Below are 17,523 nucleotides of genomic sequence, written 5' to 3'. Positions count from 1 at the left end.
TGTGTTTTTCCCCACTCTGGGTGGTATTCTTAATGGTGCTAGCTGAGACCCCTTCAGCCTCTGAAGCTGCAGAGCAACGAAGAGGCAGGCAGAGACATGCAAGGTCTTTATCTGTTCCTCCGTCTTCAGAGCAGCTCAAATACAGCATACCTTTGCTGCAGACAGGTTCGCTATTGTTAGGCTCTGCTCCTCGGGTCGCACTGGGGAGATAGAATTATGAGATAGAGGCTGACAGACAGCACTGTTTTTTCTAGGATCCTCTCCCGTCTGGAATGCCATGCGGTTTTACACACACACGCTCACACACACACACGCTCACACACACACGCTCACACACACTATATAATTGTAAAGTAGCATGTTCTCACACACCCAGGAACACACATAGAACACACATAGTATGCATAGCATTCAGTCAGTACACAAACACTTTATCTTTAAACTGGAAATCACACATTCTCCATAGAAACATGAACAACAAAAATTAACTTAAAAGTCAGGTGACTACGTAAAATATGAAAGGGGTTATTTATATAAGCTCTCGGTTATTATCCAGTTTAAGCTTAAGGGTTGTCAAATTGTTTAGCTCCTTTGCTTTTTATCTTGGGTTTACTAAGTGAATCCTTATAGTTTTGATGCAGTCAGGAATTAAAACAGATAAGTATGACCTCACAATTATCTTGCCAAAGACGCAACTTTAAATTGTTTTTCACTGTTTTTGCTTGCGACAGATGCCCAAAGTAGCCAATTCATGGAAACCAACAAGCTACCAATGTCTTGATAGCTAATATTGCTAATTTATTAGCAATTAAAGTCAAATTTATTCAGTATAATTTTTTTAATATCTGATGCAGATGATGTCCTAATGTGAAAAGTAAAGCTGCTTCACGATTTAGGAGCAGCAAGCTGCAAATGGCACTTGATGCTATGCTTAAAACCCCCAACATTGCCATTCTTTACTAAGTGTAATATTCTGCTCTGGGTACTCGCTAACATTTTTATGAGATTAGATCTGATCAGATCAGAGCCAAAATAATAAATTTGCTTGGTTCTTGTCCCAGATGTTCCCTCGCCCCAGCAGATATTGTGCCTCACCCTATCCATAACATCATCCTCTATCACACCAAACCTCTGCATATCCTCCTTCACTATATCCATATATCCTTTGGCCAGTATACCCACAATCCCACTCTGCACATCTAAAAACAACCTCAACCTTGTCTCCCTTAACTTTGTCTCCAAACTGCTCAACCTGAGCTGTTCTTCTGACGTACTCATTTCTCATCTTGTTCACTCTTAATGAAATTCTGAACATCTTCAGCTCTGCCTAGCCTCACCTTCTCCAAACATGTCAAACTGTCCATCATAATTGGAACCAAGAAGGAGCTCACCAGTTCTTTGATATAATCTTACCTCCATCTTTCACTCCTACCATACATATGTCCTGCACCACCCTAACATACTTCTGTGCCATGCAGTCTCACAGCTCCTCTCTTGGCACCCAATCATATGCTGTCTCAGAATCCACAAAGACAAAGACACCTTTTCAGTACTTCTCCATGAACACTCTGAAAGCAAGCATCACACCTGTAGTGCTCTTTCGGGGCATGAAGCCATACTTCTGCTCACTGATAGCCACACCTCTATTTAAGCTAGGTTCAATGACTCTTTCCCATGGCTTAATGGTATTTCTCATCAATTCTATCCCTCTGTAGTGACTCCAGCTCTGAACATTACCCTTGTTCTTGACAGACTGAACTGGATGGCTTTCCCTGAGATTTAAAAATTTTATTAATGGCATTTACATATTTGCTGCATAGTGAATGTACTTATACAAGCTTCTGGACAGTCAATAGCTATTGTTTCCTCTTTTTGGGATAGCACATAATACTGCTGCCATGTAACAAAAAGCTTTGTGGTGGCAGATTAGAAATCACGAAGGCAAAAGTTTCACACAAACATTTTTAAAAGGCAATTTTTCTACCCTTCAGTTTCAATCAAATCCCAACATTGAACATTGCTGACCTTTCTGCGTGGATTTTGGATGGATTGTGTACACCAACCATTGAATTACTTGAAATACCGGACACGTGAACTACAGCCCTGAACTTTTCGAGACATTAGCCAACAGATGGGTGTGTGAAAATTAAGATCTCTCTCACTTTCTGATCGCACATTGGCCAGCTGTCTTGTACATGTGATATCCAATAGGTGAACAAGTAGACATCATGTGACTGAAATCAAGCAAAGTGGACCGAATGTTACATCTCTGAGGAAAAAATAAGTCATGCTAAACTGTCACTAGCAGGACTTTCATTGAAATTATCTCATTTTTGTGTTAAATTGGTCCCTGCTTGTAACTTACAGAAGATGATGGACATGTTGTATTGTATAAAGACTAACTTTGGAGAAAGCATTTGGCTCTTTCAATATATACTTACTTACTATAGCATATATACTTCTCTAATATAGAAAAAGAGACGTATACAAACCTGTATCTTTTTGGACAATAAGATTAAAACCATTGAAGTAAACATACATTTAGTTTTGTTTCAGGATAGAACATCTCACCAGTCAGGGGTTTAGTTTTTGGAGACTGAGTAAATGAACACTAGAAATCACTTATGCAAACACAAATTGGCTGACTGCACAGAGACACACTCCTACTCCTTCATGCTCTTGTGCAAATGAAGATAAATCTCCTATCTCTAACAGAAGGGCACTTTAGGAGCACTGACCTTCCATTCCACCTCCGCACAGTGTTAACCCTCGACACAGAGCCAGCGTGTGGACACAAAGGGCTGGGTTCAGGTGTGAGCTGTTTTTTGAAGATTTAGCTGGAGGAGTAGGGGGTGGAAGAGGAGGCCCCCAGTGAGAGTCATCTATTTTCTGGCTGAAGTGTGCTGACGGCCGTGCCTCATTGCTTCCATCAGGGGGCCCCGAGACTCCGGCTTTTGTGGATCAGTCTCAACATCTACGGCTGTCGTTAAACTGGCTGTAAAACACGTGTATAAAAAATAAGTGTTTTTAATTACAGAGCACCAGTTGTTGTTTGTGCATATAATGGACCAGTATAATAAACTCATTCCATGTGTGCTGTTCCATGTTTGAGCATGAGATGAGGGTATGTACTGTCAAGTTTTATTACACTGTGTATAAACTGATATATAATCAGTTTTCTTCTACTAGTGGAGCCGAGATTTTGTTTGTAGAAGGTAATCATAGTTAATGATCTTATGTGTCTCATAATGTCAGAACATATCTATTCTTAGTACTTTATTTATATTATATCAAAAGCGTTACCAGAAATCTAGAAAAAGTTTGGGTATATATGCTGATACTGCTTCAGTAAGCCACTTAAGTTTTAGGACTTTTTGGTTGTTGTCAATCCATCCATCTTCTGTTTATCTAGTGCTGGGGGCTGCTACCTAAGTATATAAGCCAAAACGTCCCTGTCCTTAGCCACCATCTTTAGCTTATCCAGGGGGAACCAAGGTATTCCCACGCCAGCCAAGAGATGTAATCTCTCCAGCGTGTCCTGGGTTTGCCCTGAGGCCTTCGCCTGGTGGGTGATGCCTGAACCACCTCAGATAGCTTCTTTCTACTCAGAGCCCCTCTGAATAACTGAAATCCTCACCCTGTCTGTAAGAGAGACACCAGCCACCTGTCAGAGAAAGCTCATTTCTGGTGCAGGTATCCACAATCTCTAAATCAACAGCTTCACTTTTACGCTCGTCCACATCACTGCAGCTGTGGCCCCAATCCGTCTGTCAGTCTCCCGCTCGCTCTTAAACAACGACCTGAGATACTTGAACTCCATCACTTGGAGCAGCAATTTGTCCCTGACCCAGAGAGGACGCTACAACCTTTTCCAGCTGAGGACAGAGGCCTCAGACATAGAGATGCAGATTCTCATTCATTTCATTAAGTCCTTCAGTTTTCAGTAGATATAATGAGAAAGGAGTCACTGGTAGTGAAAGGAGTCACTGGTAGTGAAAGGAGTCACTGGTAGTGAAAGGAGTCACTGGTAGTGAAAGGAGTCACTGGGAGGTAACTGTAGAGTTTCTCTGGTTTGAATCCTTTAGCTTCCTTTTGCCCATTATTGTTGCTTTATTACTGATGAGTGGTTCAAACCAAAACATAGTAAGAAGAAGGGTGAATCAAAGTGAGGTAAAGAGCCAAAGTATAAAGAGTATAAAGGGTTTCAGATCCCATAATGATGGACAGATAGCTCACGGCACTTTTACCCAGAAATCTTTGCATTATATTGTATAATTTTGTTGTCCGATATCCTTCTTTAACTGTTGTGTTCATGGCAGGTGGAGAAGCAGAGAGCTGATCTCACCAGAGAACTGGATGATCTCACAGATCGCCTTGAAGAAGCAGGAGGAGTCACCGCCTCACAGGTAAACTACCAGTACACAAACACTGTCGAGCTGCGCACTTCTGGACTACATAATTTCCCTCATAAATAATCCCAGATTGTACAGCTAAATGCCCTAGAAAATCTAACTTAAATTACTTCCTGTGTGTGTCGAACAGATGGAGGTGAACAAGAAGCGAGATGCAGAGCTGCAGCGCCTGAGACGAGACTTGGAGGAGTCCTCTGCCCAGTCTGAAGCTCAGGCTGTGTCTCTGAGGAAGCGGCACAGCGACGCCGTCACAGAGCTCACAGAGCAGTGTGAAGCTCTGCAGAGGACCAGAGCCAAACTGGATAAGGAGAAGCAGAACCTGAGGATGGAGGTGGATGACCTAGCTGCTTCACTGGACAGTTTACAGAAGGCCAAGGTCAGGATCTGAGATCACATGGACCTTATCTGTATTTTGAACAAGACAGCAACGTCACAGACTTTTGTGATGAGCATGACCTAATGTGCTGTGATGTTACTGTGCCCCAGGCATCCTCTGACAGCCAGATGAAGAAGCTGGAGGAGCAGCTGTCTGAGGCCAACAGGAGAGGAGACGACCTGCAGAGGACGCTCACTGAGATCAGCGTGGCCAAGAACAGGCTCACAGGTAAAACAATGTTACACCTGTGGGACATGAGCAATTACAGAAAGTCATTCAGAAATCCCATTGTCCCATCCTGTCAGTGGCTGTGGCTCAGGCGTTAGAGCAGATCAGCTACTCACTGGAAGGTTAGTGGTTCGATCCCAGTCTGCATGCCTAATGTCCTTGAGCAAGGTACAAACCCAGTTGCAAGTTTTCTTAATCAGTTTCTTTCTGTCTTACAAGTAGGCAAAGCTTGATGCATATACTTTAAGGTTAAAGTGATCTTCTCCGGGATGTTACATGCAGCCTTAATTCACTAAAACTGGCTCCCAGTAGATTTTGTGCATGTAAAAATAATATATTTTGATGACAACTAGTTAACGATTGACACAAAAGACGGTGGTGGTATGAACTCATATTTCATATTCATATTTTAAGAATAAAAAAGATCCGTTGTTGGGAAAAAAGACTGTCAGTAATTTCTAAAAAATTTTTGAGTAATTCTTTCTTTTATATTTTGCCAACGACAAACCTGACTGACTAAGCCCTCCTGACCACTTGTCCTCAGGAGATTTGGGAAAAGATCTAAAAAGCAAACTATTTAGGCAGAAAACGAATGTGTTGTTAGGATAAGATCAAGTATGCATACGTACATTTTAATTACATTAAGTTTACCAAAGCAGGAAGGAAGGTCAATCAAAATTAGAGCAAATCCCAAATGAGAGTAAAGCACCAAAAAACTGCAGATGTGTCCTCTAATGCAACACGATCACATCTTTCATTTAAGACTCTGAGGACCTTGTCTCCAGGTTTTCTAGTGAAAATGTCTCCAAGAAGTCTCGCAGAGACACTGACATGGTGTCTATTTGACACAGCATTTTATGCTACACTAAGACATTACACAGCTCTTTTTGCATTTCTCCCATGTGAGCTCATAATAATATGAAATATTTTGTTTCAACCACTGAAATAAAATAAATGTAACTTCCTGGAAGATGTGTCTTTGCTTTGCCACCACGTTGCTATTCTATATGAACGTCTTAAACTGCATCTGCCTTTTGTAGCTAAATAATCCCATTGTTTGTGTATGGTGCCTGAATTCTGCTGCATGCTACAGTGCATCATTAACCGGTGCTCCTGTGTGTCCTGTCAGCTGATAATGCCGACGTGAGTCGACAGATGGAGGAGGCAGAGACCAGAGTGAGCCAGCTGACCCGATCCAAGACTCTCCTCCAGTCACAAGTGGAGGAGCTGAAGAAACAGCTTGATGAGGAGGTCAAGGTCTGTGTTTTGAACATAAAGCAAAAACACATACTTTTTGTCTGTTTTGCAGTTTAAAGTAGGCTTATTCAATAGAGTTAGTTACACAAACTTAGTATTTAAAACGTTTCTACTATTATAGCGTGTTCTGTGAATGTGGTTGCCTTTGTGAGGCTATTAGACTGATTGTTTTTGGTAAGATTTGGGAGAGAGTCTGGAGAGGTGGAGATGTGTGCTGGAGAGAAAGTCAGAAGAAGCAAGACAGAATCTATGTGCATGGGAATGAGAGCGAGGCAGGTGGGATGCTGGAGACACAAGTGCAGAGGTATTGTAGGTGGATGATTTTAAACACCTCGGGTCAACCATCCAAAGTAACAGGCAAGTGCACCTCTACTGTGCACAGGAGAGGTGAAGAAGAAACTGCAGACAGGATGAAGCAGGTGGAAATGAGTGTCAAGGTTGATTAATGGACAATCTTCGGATTTAGTCGGCCTGGTGAAAGGTAATGGGGAAGTGTGAGTGTGAGCCTCCTAGTCTAAGAAGAGTATTATGCATGCAATCATAGATGATCAGAATCAGAATCACCTTTATTCGGCTAAGTTTGTGTACACAAACAAGGAATTTGACACTGGTACACTTTACTCTCAGCATATGAAATGTTTCAAATATGCAATTTTAAATATGCAGTATATAGACATACAAATAGTGAGTGTAATCAAGAAGAGACAAAAAGATGGGCAGTACGAGTGAAGACTAACCGACACCTCTATGTCCCAAACGGATGTGTCATTTTATCAAAGCTTTGTACGTTAGTTCAGCTTTTATATTGTGCTTGTTCTCCAAACAGGTTAAAAAACCTTTTAACAACCATGAGTGAAGTGAGTCAGTGTGTTAGCACAGATTTGTGTTACATTTCAGGGCTTTACACTGTGCTCAAAGTGTGTCTCTTCGCTGGTGTTGCCAGTGTAAGCAGGGGGTCAGCAGCACTCTGAGCTCAGTGCGGCAGGACTGCGAGGTGCTGAGGGAGCAGCTGGAGGAGGAGCAGGAGAGCAAGCAGGAGATGCAGCGCCTCGTCTCCAAACTCAACAGTGAGGTGACGCACTGGAGGACCAAACACGAGGCCGACACCATCCAGCACGCAGACGAGCTAGAGGAGACCAAGTACGTGGTGTTGATACTGGCAGCTATCATCTTCATCTGACGAGATGTGATGCCTTGAATTGAGCCTGTAATGTGTCTCAGAAGTCCAAATCATACGTGTGTCACAGGAAGAAGCTGGCAAGCAGGCTTCAGGAGGCTGAGGAGGCCGTGGAGGCCACCCAGGCAAAATGTTCCTCACTGGAGAAAACCAAGCAGAGGCTGCAGGGAGAGGTGGAAGAGCTCTGTATGGACCTGGAGAAGGTAGACAGAGCGGCTCGTTATATACTCATTTATTTGATGCCTTGCCATAAAGCTTTGGTGTTATAGCAGTGTATGGTCCCTGCCTTAGGCCAGCAGCTGTGGGCAGGCTCTGGATAAGAAGCAGAGGGTCCTGGAAAAGCAGCTTGGAGACTGGAAAGAGAAGTGTGAGGAGCTGGTGGCCGAGGTAGAGGGCTGCCAGAAGGAGAGCAGGCAACATGCCAGCGAGCTCTTCAAACTCAAGACGGCTCATGAAGAGACTCTGGAGCAGCTAGAGGCTCTGCGCAGGGAGAACAAGGCCTACCAGGGTATGACGGCACACATGTGAGGGCTGAATGAACATACAGCTGCCTGTCTTGGATTGCCTCATATGCAACTTCTTCTTTGTCCCACAGATGAGGTAGCAGACCTGACAGAGCAGCTGTCCGATGGAGGCAAGAGCGTGCATGAGCTCCAGAAAGCAAAAAAGAAAATTGAGATGGAGAAAGAAGAGCTCCAGGCCTCGCTGGAGGAATCTGAGGCCGCACTGGAGGTGAGTGCTTTATCAAGTCTAGATTTGCTCCAATATTTGAAGCTTGTCGTTTGTAAATTGTGCGTTTCTTCTTCATTCCTCCCGTTTTGCCAGGCTGAGGAGACCAAAGTGCTGAGGCTGCAGCTCGAGTTGTCTCAGGCGAAAGCAGACCTGGAGCGCCGACTACAGGAGAAGGAGGAAGAGGCGGAGGCTGCGAGGTACCTCAGCTTCCTCTCATCCTTCATGTTTCTCTGCATTCTGTTTTTCTCCACCATAATGTTTCTTTTTAAAGTTTGCAGATAATACACAGTTACACATGACACTGGAACAGGGTTTAGTCTATTTAAACTTTGGGTAACTTTCCCCCTTGATGTGGTTTGTTTGTGCAGAAGTGAACATGGTAATTGCACTCTAGTGCAAACCAAATAAGCCACACTGAGACCCTTTGAAAGAGGTGCTCGTGGTCTAGTCCAGCCAAATCTAGAGCAGCTGGTTTTTGGTAAGAGCCTTGATCCAGCCCAACTACCAGGTGTACGCTCCAAGTCCAAGTGGCTAACTCTGATGAGCATAATCATTAGCTTCTTAATTTGTTTACTTAAGTAAGCATCTAAATCTAGAACAGAACTTTTTCTCAAAGTTTTTATGAAAGCTAAAGATTCATGAACACAGAGGAGAATGAACAGAACCCTTAAGTGGCCATTAGAGCTCATTTTTGGCACTTATATGCCATCTTTATTTTGCTGTTTATCTAAGACAATGTTTTTCATCTTGTTCCCTCATGCCCAACGTTAGAAAAAGCCACCAGAGGGCGTTAGAATCCCTGCAGGCCAGTCTGGATGTAGAGGTGAAAGGGAAGTCGGAGGCACTGAAACTGAAGAAGAAACTGGAGGCTGACATCAATGAGCTGGAACTGCAGGTGGACCTGCTCACCAAGAGCAACACAGAGCTCAGCAAGAACAGCAAGAAGATGCAGCAACAGATCAAGGTCTGCTCACAACATTCGGCAAGTACAGTAAGTGTTTTCTACACCACCCTGCTCACAGAGCAAGTGTCTGTCACAGGAGCTGCAGGCTCAGCTGGAGGAGGAAGTGAGGAGCCACGAGGAGTGCAGGGAGGAGCAGGTGGCCATGGAGCGACGCTGCTCTCTGCTGGTCAGCGAGGGTGAGGGGACCCACGCGGCCCTGGAGAGCGCCGAGAGGGCCCGAAAGGCTCTGGAGATAGAACTGCAAGAGTCCGGGGAGAAATACAGCGATCTCAACAACCAGGTATTACACAGTGCCTCCGCTTCTGTTTCACTCATTCTAACCGGACCCACATACACTCACAGACTTCCTGATGTGTGTCCAGTTCCAGTCGGCTCTCAGCGGGAGGAGGAAGCTGGAGGTGGATCTCCAGACTGTGCAGCAGGAGCACGAGGAGCTCCAGGCCGAGATGAGAGGATGCACAGACAAAGCTAAGAAGGCCACCTGTGAGGTAAAACACATGAGATGACTCCATGTCGAAGCACACAGCAGATTAATACAGACGAGGTCGGTAACGCTGGAAACGGATGTTCTGTTCTGTCAGCTTGCACGAGTTGGGGAGGAGCTGCGTCTAGAGCAGGAGCACACGCTCCACCTGGAGAGAGTGAAGAAAGGACTGGAAGCCCAGATCAAAGAGATGAGCAGCAGACTGGAGGAAGCTGAGCAGATGGCTCTGAAAGGAGGAAAGAAGATCATCCAGAAGCTGGAGGGAAAGGTACACACAAACATGTCAGAATGCCTGAACTGTCGCTTCTTTTTAGCCTCACAATGTTGGAGCTGTGAAGCAACTGCTCTGGGATATGTGCAGTTACTTTAGCTAGTGTGGTCACGAGTATCCCTGCTGTAAGTGTCTGCACAGAAGAAGTACTTACCTGTTAGACTTATAAAGTAATTCAATGTGTAAAGTCGATTAATAATCAATACTGCTGTAGTTTAAATTTCTTCCAGAAGAAAATCTTGCTACAGGGCAGGCTTCATGAAAATGCTGCCTCCTGGAACTTATTTGAACCGTTACCCTAAAGTACATAAAATCATAAAAAGTCAGACCTGCAAGAAAATCCTCCTAAAAGTGATGTTTCTAAACCATTCTTTATTTTTACAATATAATAAGATGATATAAAAACTAATTAGAGGATTAAGGATTTATATTTACATGCTAGTGGCTAGCCATTTGCACATGCCTTTGCATGTAGCACACTGGCATATGCAGAAATATGACAAAACAAAGTTATGAGCTGTATGTTATTGAGTATTGGTTGTCTGGCCTGCAGTACATTTCTGCTTTTATGGAACTTTTGACAAATAACAAATTGTAACAGAGTGTGTCTTCACTAAACCCTCAGTGGATAAATATGAAGCCTTCCTGCACACAATAGTAGATACTCTTTGCATGCAGGTGAAGGAGCTGGAGCTGGAGCTGGACTCTGAACAAAAGCGGCACGCTGAGACGGTGAAGACGCTGCGGAAGAACGAGCGTCGGCTGAAGGAACTGCTGTTCCAGTCGGAGGAGGACCAGAAGAACCAGCAGAGGATGCAGGAGCTGGTGGAGAGGCTGCAAAACAAGATGAAGGCCTACAAGAGACAAGTAGAGGAGGCCGTACGTCACCTCATCCTCTTACTCTGAACACATTTCCAAGCATGGTGTTTGTGGGCTTTTTAAAATAACTCACACTGCTGTCACTTCAGGAGGAACAAGCTAACATGAACCTGGCAAAGTACAGGAAGACCGTGCACGAGCTGGATGATGCCGAAGAGAGGGCGGACATTGCTGAATCAGCGCTCACCAAGATTAGGACCAAGAACAGAGGAAGCTTCGGCAAGGGATACTCCTCCGTAAGTATTCTCTGAAACAGTATATTATCAGGTGTATTACGCGGTTTATTAAATAATAACTCCATGTTAGCCTCTTCTACTAAGTACTTGTTCTGACTCTAAGGCCTGTGTCTGTTCTAACAGGGTTACAGCACTCCGTACCCAGGCCGAGTCCGGTCACCCAGTTCAGTGGGCTCAGAAGGCGGAGGAGAGAAGATCCTCAACGATGACGAGGAGTCAGTCAGCTCCCTCATCCCAGCCTATCTCAACTCCCTCAAGAAGCTCATGATTGATTAGGAGCATGGCTTCAATTTCACCATCGTCCCCCAGAAGTGAAGCATGGTACAGTATGAAGTTTGAAACCATGGGTGGAGCCTGACTTTTTTTTGTGTATGCTGTACATTCCTGTTGAGTTGTCTACAATGTACTTGTGGCTTCCTCTCTGAGTGAAAGCTCATAGCCCTGACACATTCCAGCTTTATATCCCCTTTTTATCCATTTATACTGTAACATTTGTATGTAAAAACTAATAAATGTATTTCTAAGTGTTCCAAATTTCCAAATATCTAAAGAACAATCCTCAGGCTGATTCTCAGTCTGGAACACACCATTTTATATGAGATATTGTATTTGTTTAATACATAAAAAGCCAGACAAGACAAAGCATCAATAGTTACAAAATAAAGCTGGCACCCAGAAACTGCAGTTCCTCTAATGGCCACATGAGGCTGTTCAAAAAGCAAGTCAATCCACTACAGACTTCCAAATCAAAATGTGCAACTTTACTGTACTGACATATATACGGGGTGGCTGAGACTATTCCAGACATTTGTGCTTTAGCAGATATCCTTCTCTTTCTGTAAACATGCAGAGTTTATGGATGCAGCTTGCTAATCAAGCCTGCTAGCATTAGTATTTACACTTCCTGATTTCTTTTTTTTTTTTTTTTGCCTGTCACTTCCTGATTTCTTAGATTTTCAAATATTTGTCACACATGCATGTTTCAGATCAAACACACGTGGACAAAAGTAACTAAAGTAAACAGAAAATACAGTTTTTACATGATGATTTCATTTATTAAGGAAAAAAGTAAACAAAAGCACCGGGGGCTATGTGAAAAAGTAACTGCCCCTCAAACATAGTAAGTGGTTTGAGGGGCAGTTACTTGGGATGGAGCGTTTTTCATACATTTCCAGGAAGGATGTTGTTCCTCTTAGTAAATAAGCTCATTATTTAAAATCTGCATTTTGTATTTATTCCGGCTCTCTTTTTCCGATGTGATCATCAGGAAACTACTGTTTGTAGTCAAGATTTCCTTCATTTAAGCAAATGCGTGACAACCTTTAAGATAAATAAGGTTCAAACTGGCTGCAGTATTTATTAAACCATACATGCGAGAGGCTAAAGGGAAGTTTTTGAGTCCGTACATAAGTGGTGACTTAAATACAAAACACTTTTTTTCATGATTAACTTTTGCCTTATAAATGACTTCAGTCACTATCATAAAGTGCTGCTGGGGTGCTGTCAGCACATGGAGTAGTTTAGGCCATTAATGTCAGTGTATTTTCAGATTTCAAATGCATCTGTCTGAACTTTTCACTGACTAAACCTGTAACAAGACCTGACCAAATATGCTGTTGAATGTAAAAATATGTTTTTTAAGGAAATAAAAGACCTTTTTTTCCCCATTAACTCTGTTTTCTTGCTTTTTTTCTTCATTTTTTGGAAAAAAACAAACCACAAAGCAACGCATTGAGACATGAGATACGTATTTCCATTTTATTAATGAAAAATGACAACTTTTAGCTGTTAATGTACAAAAACATCTCATTTGTCTCCTTTTAGCAGTCAAGCAGTACTAAGCAGTAATACTGGACAAGAACATTTGGTATGGCAGTTAGCTTCTGCAGTACGGTTACCAAATCCAACTGAAGCAAATGATTCATATTCCAAAACTCTATCATACTGTTAGAGATGTTTTCTTGTGTATAAAGCACTTGTATGTTTAATATATTATCAGTACCAAATATCTACCGTATGTTTTCTGTAAAAATCTATTTAATCTATTTTACATTCTTTCCACTACGATCCCCTTTCAGAGCAAATCACCTTAAAACATATTTACACATATGTCACAGTTATGCTTCATGAACATAACCAAAAACAAGTCTGTAGCAACTTGTGTTTAGATGTCTTTGTATATGAACAGCAATTTACAGTAAAAGTTGATTAAAAATCATCTGAATGTAAAGTGCAACTGGCTGATTTAAAATTCTTATTAGAAATTTAAAAAAGGAGAAAATTAGATTTGTGAAGTGTTGCCAGATTTGGGATTTTAGTCCTCAGGAATTCACCGTTGGCTATTGCCCAACTCCTAAGTGTGATGATCAGTTACTGCCAGTCATAGTTTAGGAAATGCAGCTTGTTGGTGGCAGTCCCATAAAGCATCTGATTTCCCACCATTTATTAACTGTGTCTGAATCTTTAATGGGATTCATGTCCCCTGCTTAAATTGTTTGTGTGTACAATAACAGAAGAGCCAAACTTTGAGGAACAGCACTTGGTGTGAAGTAAAATTTAGCTTGGCCTCATTAAATAAAGTCATTGTATGAAAAGAAGCCATCAGTTTCTGGTGGGTTTAGGTGGGAGGCTCGCATTGATTTTCCACAGAATGTGAGAGTCTGCAGATGTGGATCAACTGAACACTTGCGACAGCTGTGTTACAAAAGAGAAGCCTGCTTTTTTTTTTTTTACCATAGATTGAACCAAAGACCCACCATTAGAAAAAAAACTTTACCTTCAAACACCACTGCCATAATAAGCTGCATTTTGTTTTTAATTAAAATTAGATCTAGCAACAGTAACTAAAGGGTGGAGTCTAGCAAAGTCACCATGTACACACTGGAGACATTAAAGTACTTCATTCTGCTACAAAGTAACAGAGCAACTCTTTTTTTCTGAATGCAGTTTGCTTAGCAGCATCTGTTAAATCATTGCATTTCTGGAGTATTAGCATTACACTTCTGCCTAACATAAAGCTATTCAACACTTACAACATGTTGGTGCTTCTTAAACATTTGCCTCACCTAAGCATCCTTTACTAAAGAATATACATAAAGTTCCCATTCACTCGGCACGAGTAACAGCTTGTATAACACAAAACTATGACAGGTCTCGTCATCCCTCAAAAAACTCCCTCAGACACTGATATCATTGTCAGCAGGGGGGCTGTCAGGACGTAAAGAATAGCTCAGCACAAACTGACCGTCCCTCAGTCTGTTAGGAATCACATACAGATCAGTGTGTGCATGCGTGGGAGGGGGAAGATCCCAGCACAGACTTCCTCTCCTCCGGCACGGAGCCTCGAGCTTGCTGTATCTGGGTGTGAGTTCATCAGATAGCGCCGATATCAGATCTCGATGTCCACTGGGCGAATTTCTCCAGTTTTATTCTCCCGTACCCACGTTTCTCTGTCTTTGGTTGGGTCCACACACTGCAGTAGCTGATCCACTGGCTCCATGGTCTGAAAGAACAAACAACAGCTGAAACGTCAAACAAGAAACTTTAGCCTCTTCTTCATGCTTCAGTCACTCAGAGAAAGTAGCTCTTTGCCTCCCTCTGCTGCTACTAGTGAGGTAACTATACAATCAGGCTATTAGACCCTAAGTAATAGAACAAGCCCAGCAGAGGCCCTAGCCCTGAACCCAGGTATAATTTATTTGGGAAGCACAGATCACAGCTGGTACTATATAAATGAGTCCACCTCTCATATGTGTTGTAACTCCCATATGAATGGGGCCACCCCACCTCTTGCCCTATGCTAGCTGGGATAGACCCTGAGTTGGATAAGTGGAAGAGAACAGATGGATGGATGGATGAATGAATGACGCCTTGGTGTATACTACCTGCTGCTTGCAAAAGACAGCAGACGTTGCACTTACACTTTGGTTGAACATGTCTGTCTCATGTCGAAGGGTGGTGTACTGGCAAAGATGCTGTCTGATCATCTCCACCCGCTCGACCTCCAGTCGTTCCAGCTCCTGAGAAAAAGATCAGTTTTAACAGCTGAGTCACAGAGAAGTTACCGAAACTCAGCATCAAGTGCAGTGAATTCGCAAAACTCATTTGGAAATTCACTATTAGGAAACTGAATGGAATGGATAAAAAGAAAAAAGAAAAAGTAATTTCAGATCAAACTAGCACACAATGAACCACAAAACCCTGAAATAGATGTAAAAATGCAAAAAAACAAAAAAAACAAAAAAACTTATATGTTGGGTATTAAAGGGTAATTAAAGTTAATACCCAACATTAATACTAACTTGTACCACAGGATGGTGTAATAAGTGACCATAATCTTTATTTAACCAGGCAAGTCATTAAGGGGCCTGTTTTTAATCACAATGGAGGCCTGGAAGTGGGCAAAAAAAGTTTTTATATATAGCTAAAAGCACTGTATGAATGCTTGTGTGAATAAGACTTTGTAGTACAGAGCACTTTGCTCACATTGAGTTGAAAGGCACTATGGAAGCACGAGTGACATATTAGAAATAACCAATGGTAACATTTTACCCTTGGTGGTGAAAGTTTCAGTTAATTCTTCAGAAGGTAAATCCAAAAAGCACCTTTAAAGGTGTACAGACATTTTAAGTAATTGCAAAATATTACTTTGACTAAATTATGCTAACACATGTAAAACTCATGCATTCTTACCAGGCTTGTGGTGACCATCTCTTCAAACCATTTGGACTGCGACTGATTATAAAGGTCGACACAGCGCATCAGATCATCGCCTGCCACGAAGAAGAAAAACAAGCCAATTAGCAACTTTTATTTTGAAAATCTATGCACTAATTTGGCTACAACAGCAAAAAACAAAACCCCAAAACAAAGCAAGCCCAAGCACTTCATTTGGTTCTAGCATTTTACATCCAGCAGATGGTGTTGCAACCAAGATATTCCCTCACAGCTGGGGCGTTCGAACAAAACATGCATGTGCAGGGATGTTTTCTCATTACTCAGCTGATACAATTATTCCAGAGCAGCACAGATAATCTAGACTGATAGAAGATTTCATTATGATACCATGAGCAATGAGAAAAGGAAAGGTCTAATCTGTTATTTCATTAATGTGTCTGCCTGCATCCAGCTGACAACAAAACAAACACTAATCATGTAGAAGATTAGATCAGAGAGGAAATGATGCTGAGTATTCTGTTCTTCATTCTTCTTCAGTCAACATGCGCTCATATATGTGCTACATTATGTTCACATTATTCCTATTCCTCTCTCCAATGTGGCTGCTAAATATCTCACAGCCGAGCTAGTGTGGAGTAATATTTCTTACAGTATAATCAGTAGTACAGTGAAAGCGGAAGGGGGTGGATGGTTTCTTGGGGCAGACCTGGCCTATAAGCGTAGTCCACAAATTTTCAATTGGGATAGCATCAAAGCTTTGGGAAGACCACTCCAGAAACTTAACTTGCTTCACTTAACATGATTGACGTGTGCTTAGTTTGATTTTCCAGTTGGACCATCCAACTGTTTCAACCATGCAGTAATTCATTTAAGGTGAAGCTGAAGAATTTGGAACTAGTTCTTTATAAATCACAGGTACTTTATGCAATATATCAGTATAGAGAACATTTATATCCAAATCTGGTTTATAGGTCTTCCCTCTTGCCTGGACTCATATTTACCCACCTAGATTGTTTTAGTATGAACCCAGTTATGAGTTAAGGCTTTAGTTTAGTTTAGAAGACATAAAACAGTTCCTACATTAAACATTTGTCGCTATGAGTTCTATTCACGTGGATATCTCTACAGCTGATATCTCCAAAACTGAACAACTCTTTCAAAAATATTCTAAAAGGACGAAAAGAAATACAGGCCATAAGAAAGCTGTAATAAACTGCTCCTTTTGTGTACAATGCATCCATATATATGGATCTTGAAATGTTCTAGCACTTCTTAAAGTTCTTGCTGCTGCAGCAGAATTTACAGTAAACAGGGTTTTCTCTCACTTCAGCTCAGAATGGCTTCTATAAATAAACAAAGAAAAAAATGAGAAGCACATGCGCATAAGCCCTCCAAGAAAAAAGAGACTCTAAGAACAAATACATATATACATATATATATATACATATATATATATATATATATATATATACACATATATATATATACATATATATATATATATATACACATATACATATATATATATATATATATATATACACATATACATATATATATATATATATATACACATATACATATATATATATATATATATATATATATATATATATATATATATATATATATATATATATATATATATATATATATATATATATATATATATATATACACACACACACATATATATATATAAAGTAATGGAGTCTATAAAAGGGTGATCACAGCTTCAGATGGTTGATTTAAACTGTAAGGAAATCCCTGCTATCACTGCTGTGTGAAATCCAATGCAGTGAGAACGATAATGAGACTTTGTTATAAGCA

General features: G+C 41.4%; 2 protein-coding genes across 5 annotated transcripts in view; one reads left to right on the top strand and one right to left on the bottom strand.

Moving 5' to 3' along the window:
* LOC146567968 (putative uncharacterized protein MYH16) overlaps positions 1-12,681 on the top strand; it is a 58,362-nt gene extending 45,681 nt beyond the window's left edge. For all 4 annotated transcript variants that reach the window (XM_085283702.1, XM_085283701.1, XM_085283700.1 and 1 more), the window contains 16 exons: positions 4,320-4,406; positions 4,543-4,788; positions 4,899-5,016; positions 6,146-6,273; positions 7,217-7,413; positions 7,521-7,653; positions 7,742-7,958; positions 8,046-8,182; positions 8,276-8,379; positions 8,954-9,146; positions 9,223-9,426; positions 9,509-9,634; positions 9,728-9,898; positions 10,580-10,780; positions 10,870-11,016; positions 11,140-12,681. In XM_085283702.1, coding sequence (XP_085139828.1) covers positions 4,320-4,406; positions 4,543-4,788; positions 4,899-5,016; positions 6,146-6,273; positions 7,217-7,413; positions 7,521-7,653; positions 7,742-7,958; positions 8,046-8,182; positions 8,276-8,379; positions 8,954-9,146; positions 9,223-9,426; positions 9,509-9,634; positions 9,728-9,898; positions 10,580-10,780; positions 10,870-11,016; positions 11,140-11,292 — 2,562 coding nt within the window. In that variant the 3' untranslated portion in view covers positions 11,293-12,681. The remainder of the gene's footprint in view (positions 1-4,319; positions 4,407-4,542; positions 4,789-4,898; positions 5,017-6,145; positions 6,274-7,216; positions 7,414-7,520; positions 7,654-7,741; positions 7,959-8,045; positions 8,183-8,275; positions 8,380-8,953; positions 9,147-9,222; positions 9,427-9,508; positions 9,635-9,727; positions 9,899-10,579; positions 10,781-10,869; positions 11,017-11,139) is intronic.
* Positions 12,682-12,756: 75 nt separating this feature from the next.
* gas7b (growth arrest-specific 7b) overlaps positions 12,757-17,523 on the bottom strand; it is a 61,932-nt gene continuing 57,165 nt past the window's right edge. The window contains exons 12-14 of the mRNA XM_085283698.1: positions 15,709-15,788; positions 14,937-15,035; positions 12,757-14,518 (exon numbers count right to left, since the gene is read on the bottom strand). Coding sequence (XP_085139824.1) covers positions 14,405-14,518; positions 14,937-15,035; positions 15,709-15,788 — 293 coding nt within the window. The 3' untranslated portion in view covers positions 12,757-14,404. The remainder of the gene's footprint in view (positions 14,519-14,936; positions 15,036-15,708; positions 15,789-17,523) is intronic.

The sequence above is a fragment of the Mchenga conophoros genome, linkage group LG8 (genome assembly GCF_057382185.1).
Source record: "Mchenga conophoros isolate Kocher_MC1m ecotype Shallow Benthic linkage group LG8, M_conophoros_male_GT1.1, whole genome shotgun sequence".
Taxonomy (NCBI): domain Eukaryota; kingdom Metazoa; phylum Chordata; class Actinopteri; order Cichliformes; family Cichlidae; genus Mchenga; species Mchenga conophoros.
The sequence above is the reverse complement of the archived record's forward strand: the minus strand, read 5'-3'. Positions and strand labels throughout refer to the sequence as shown.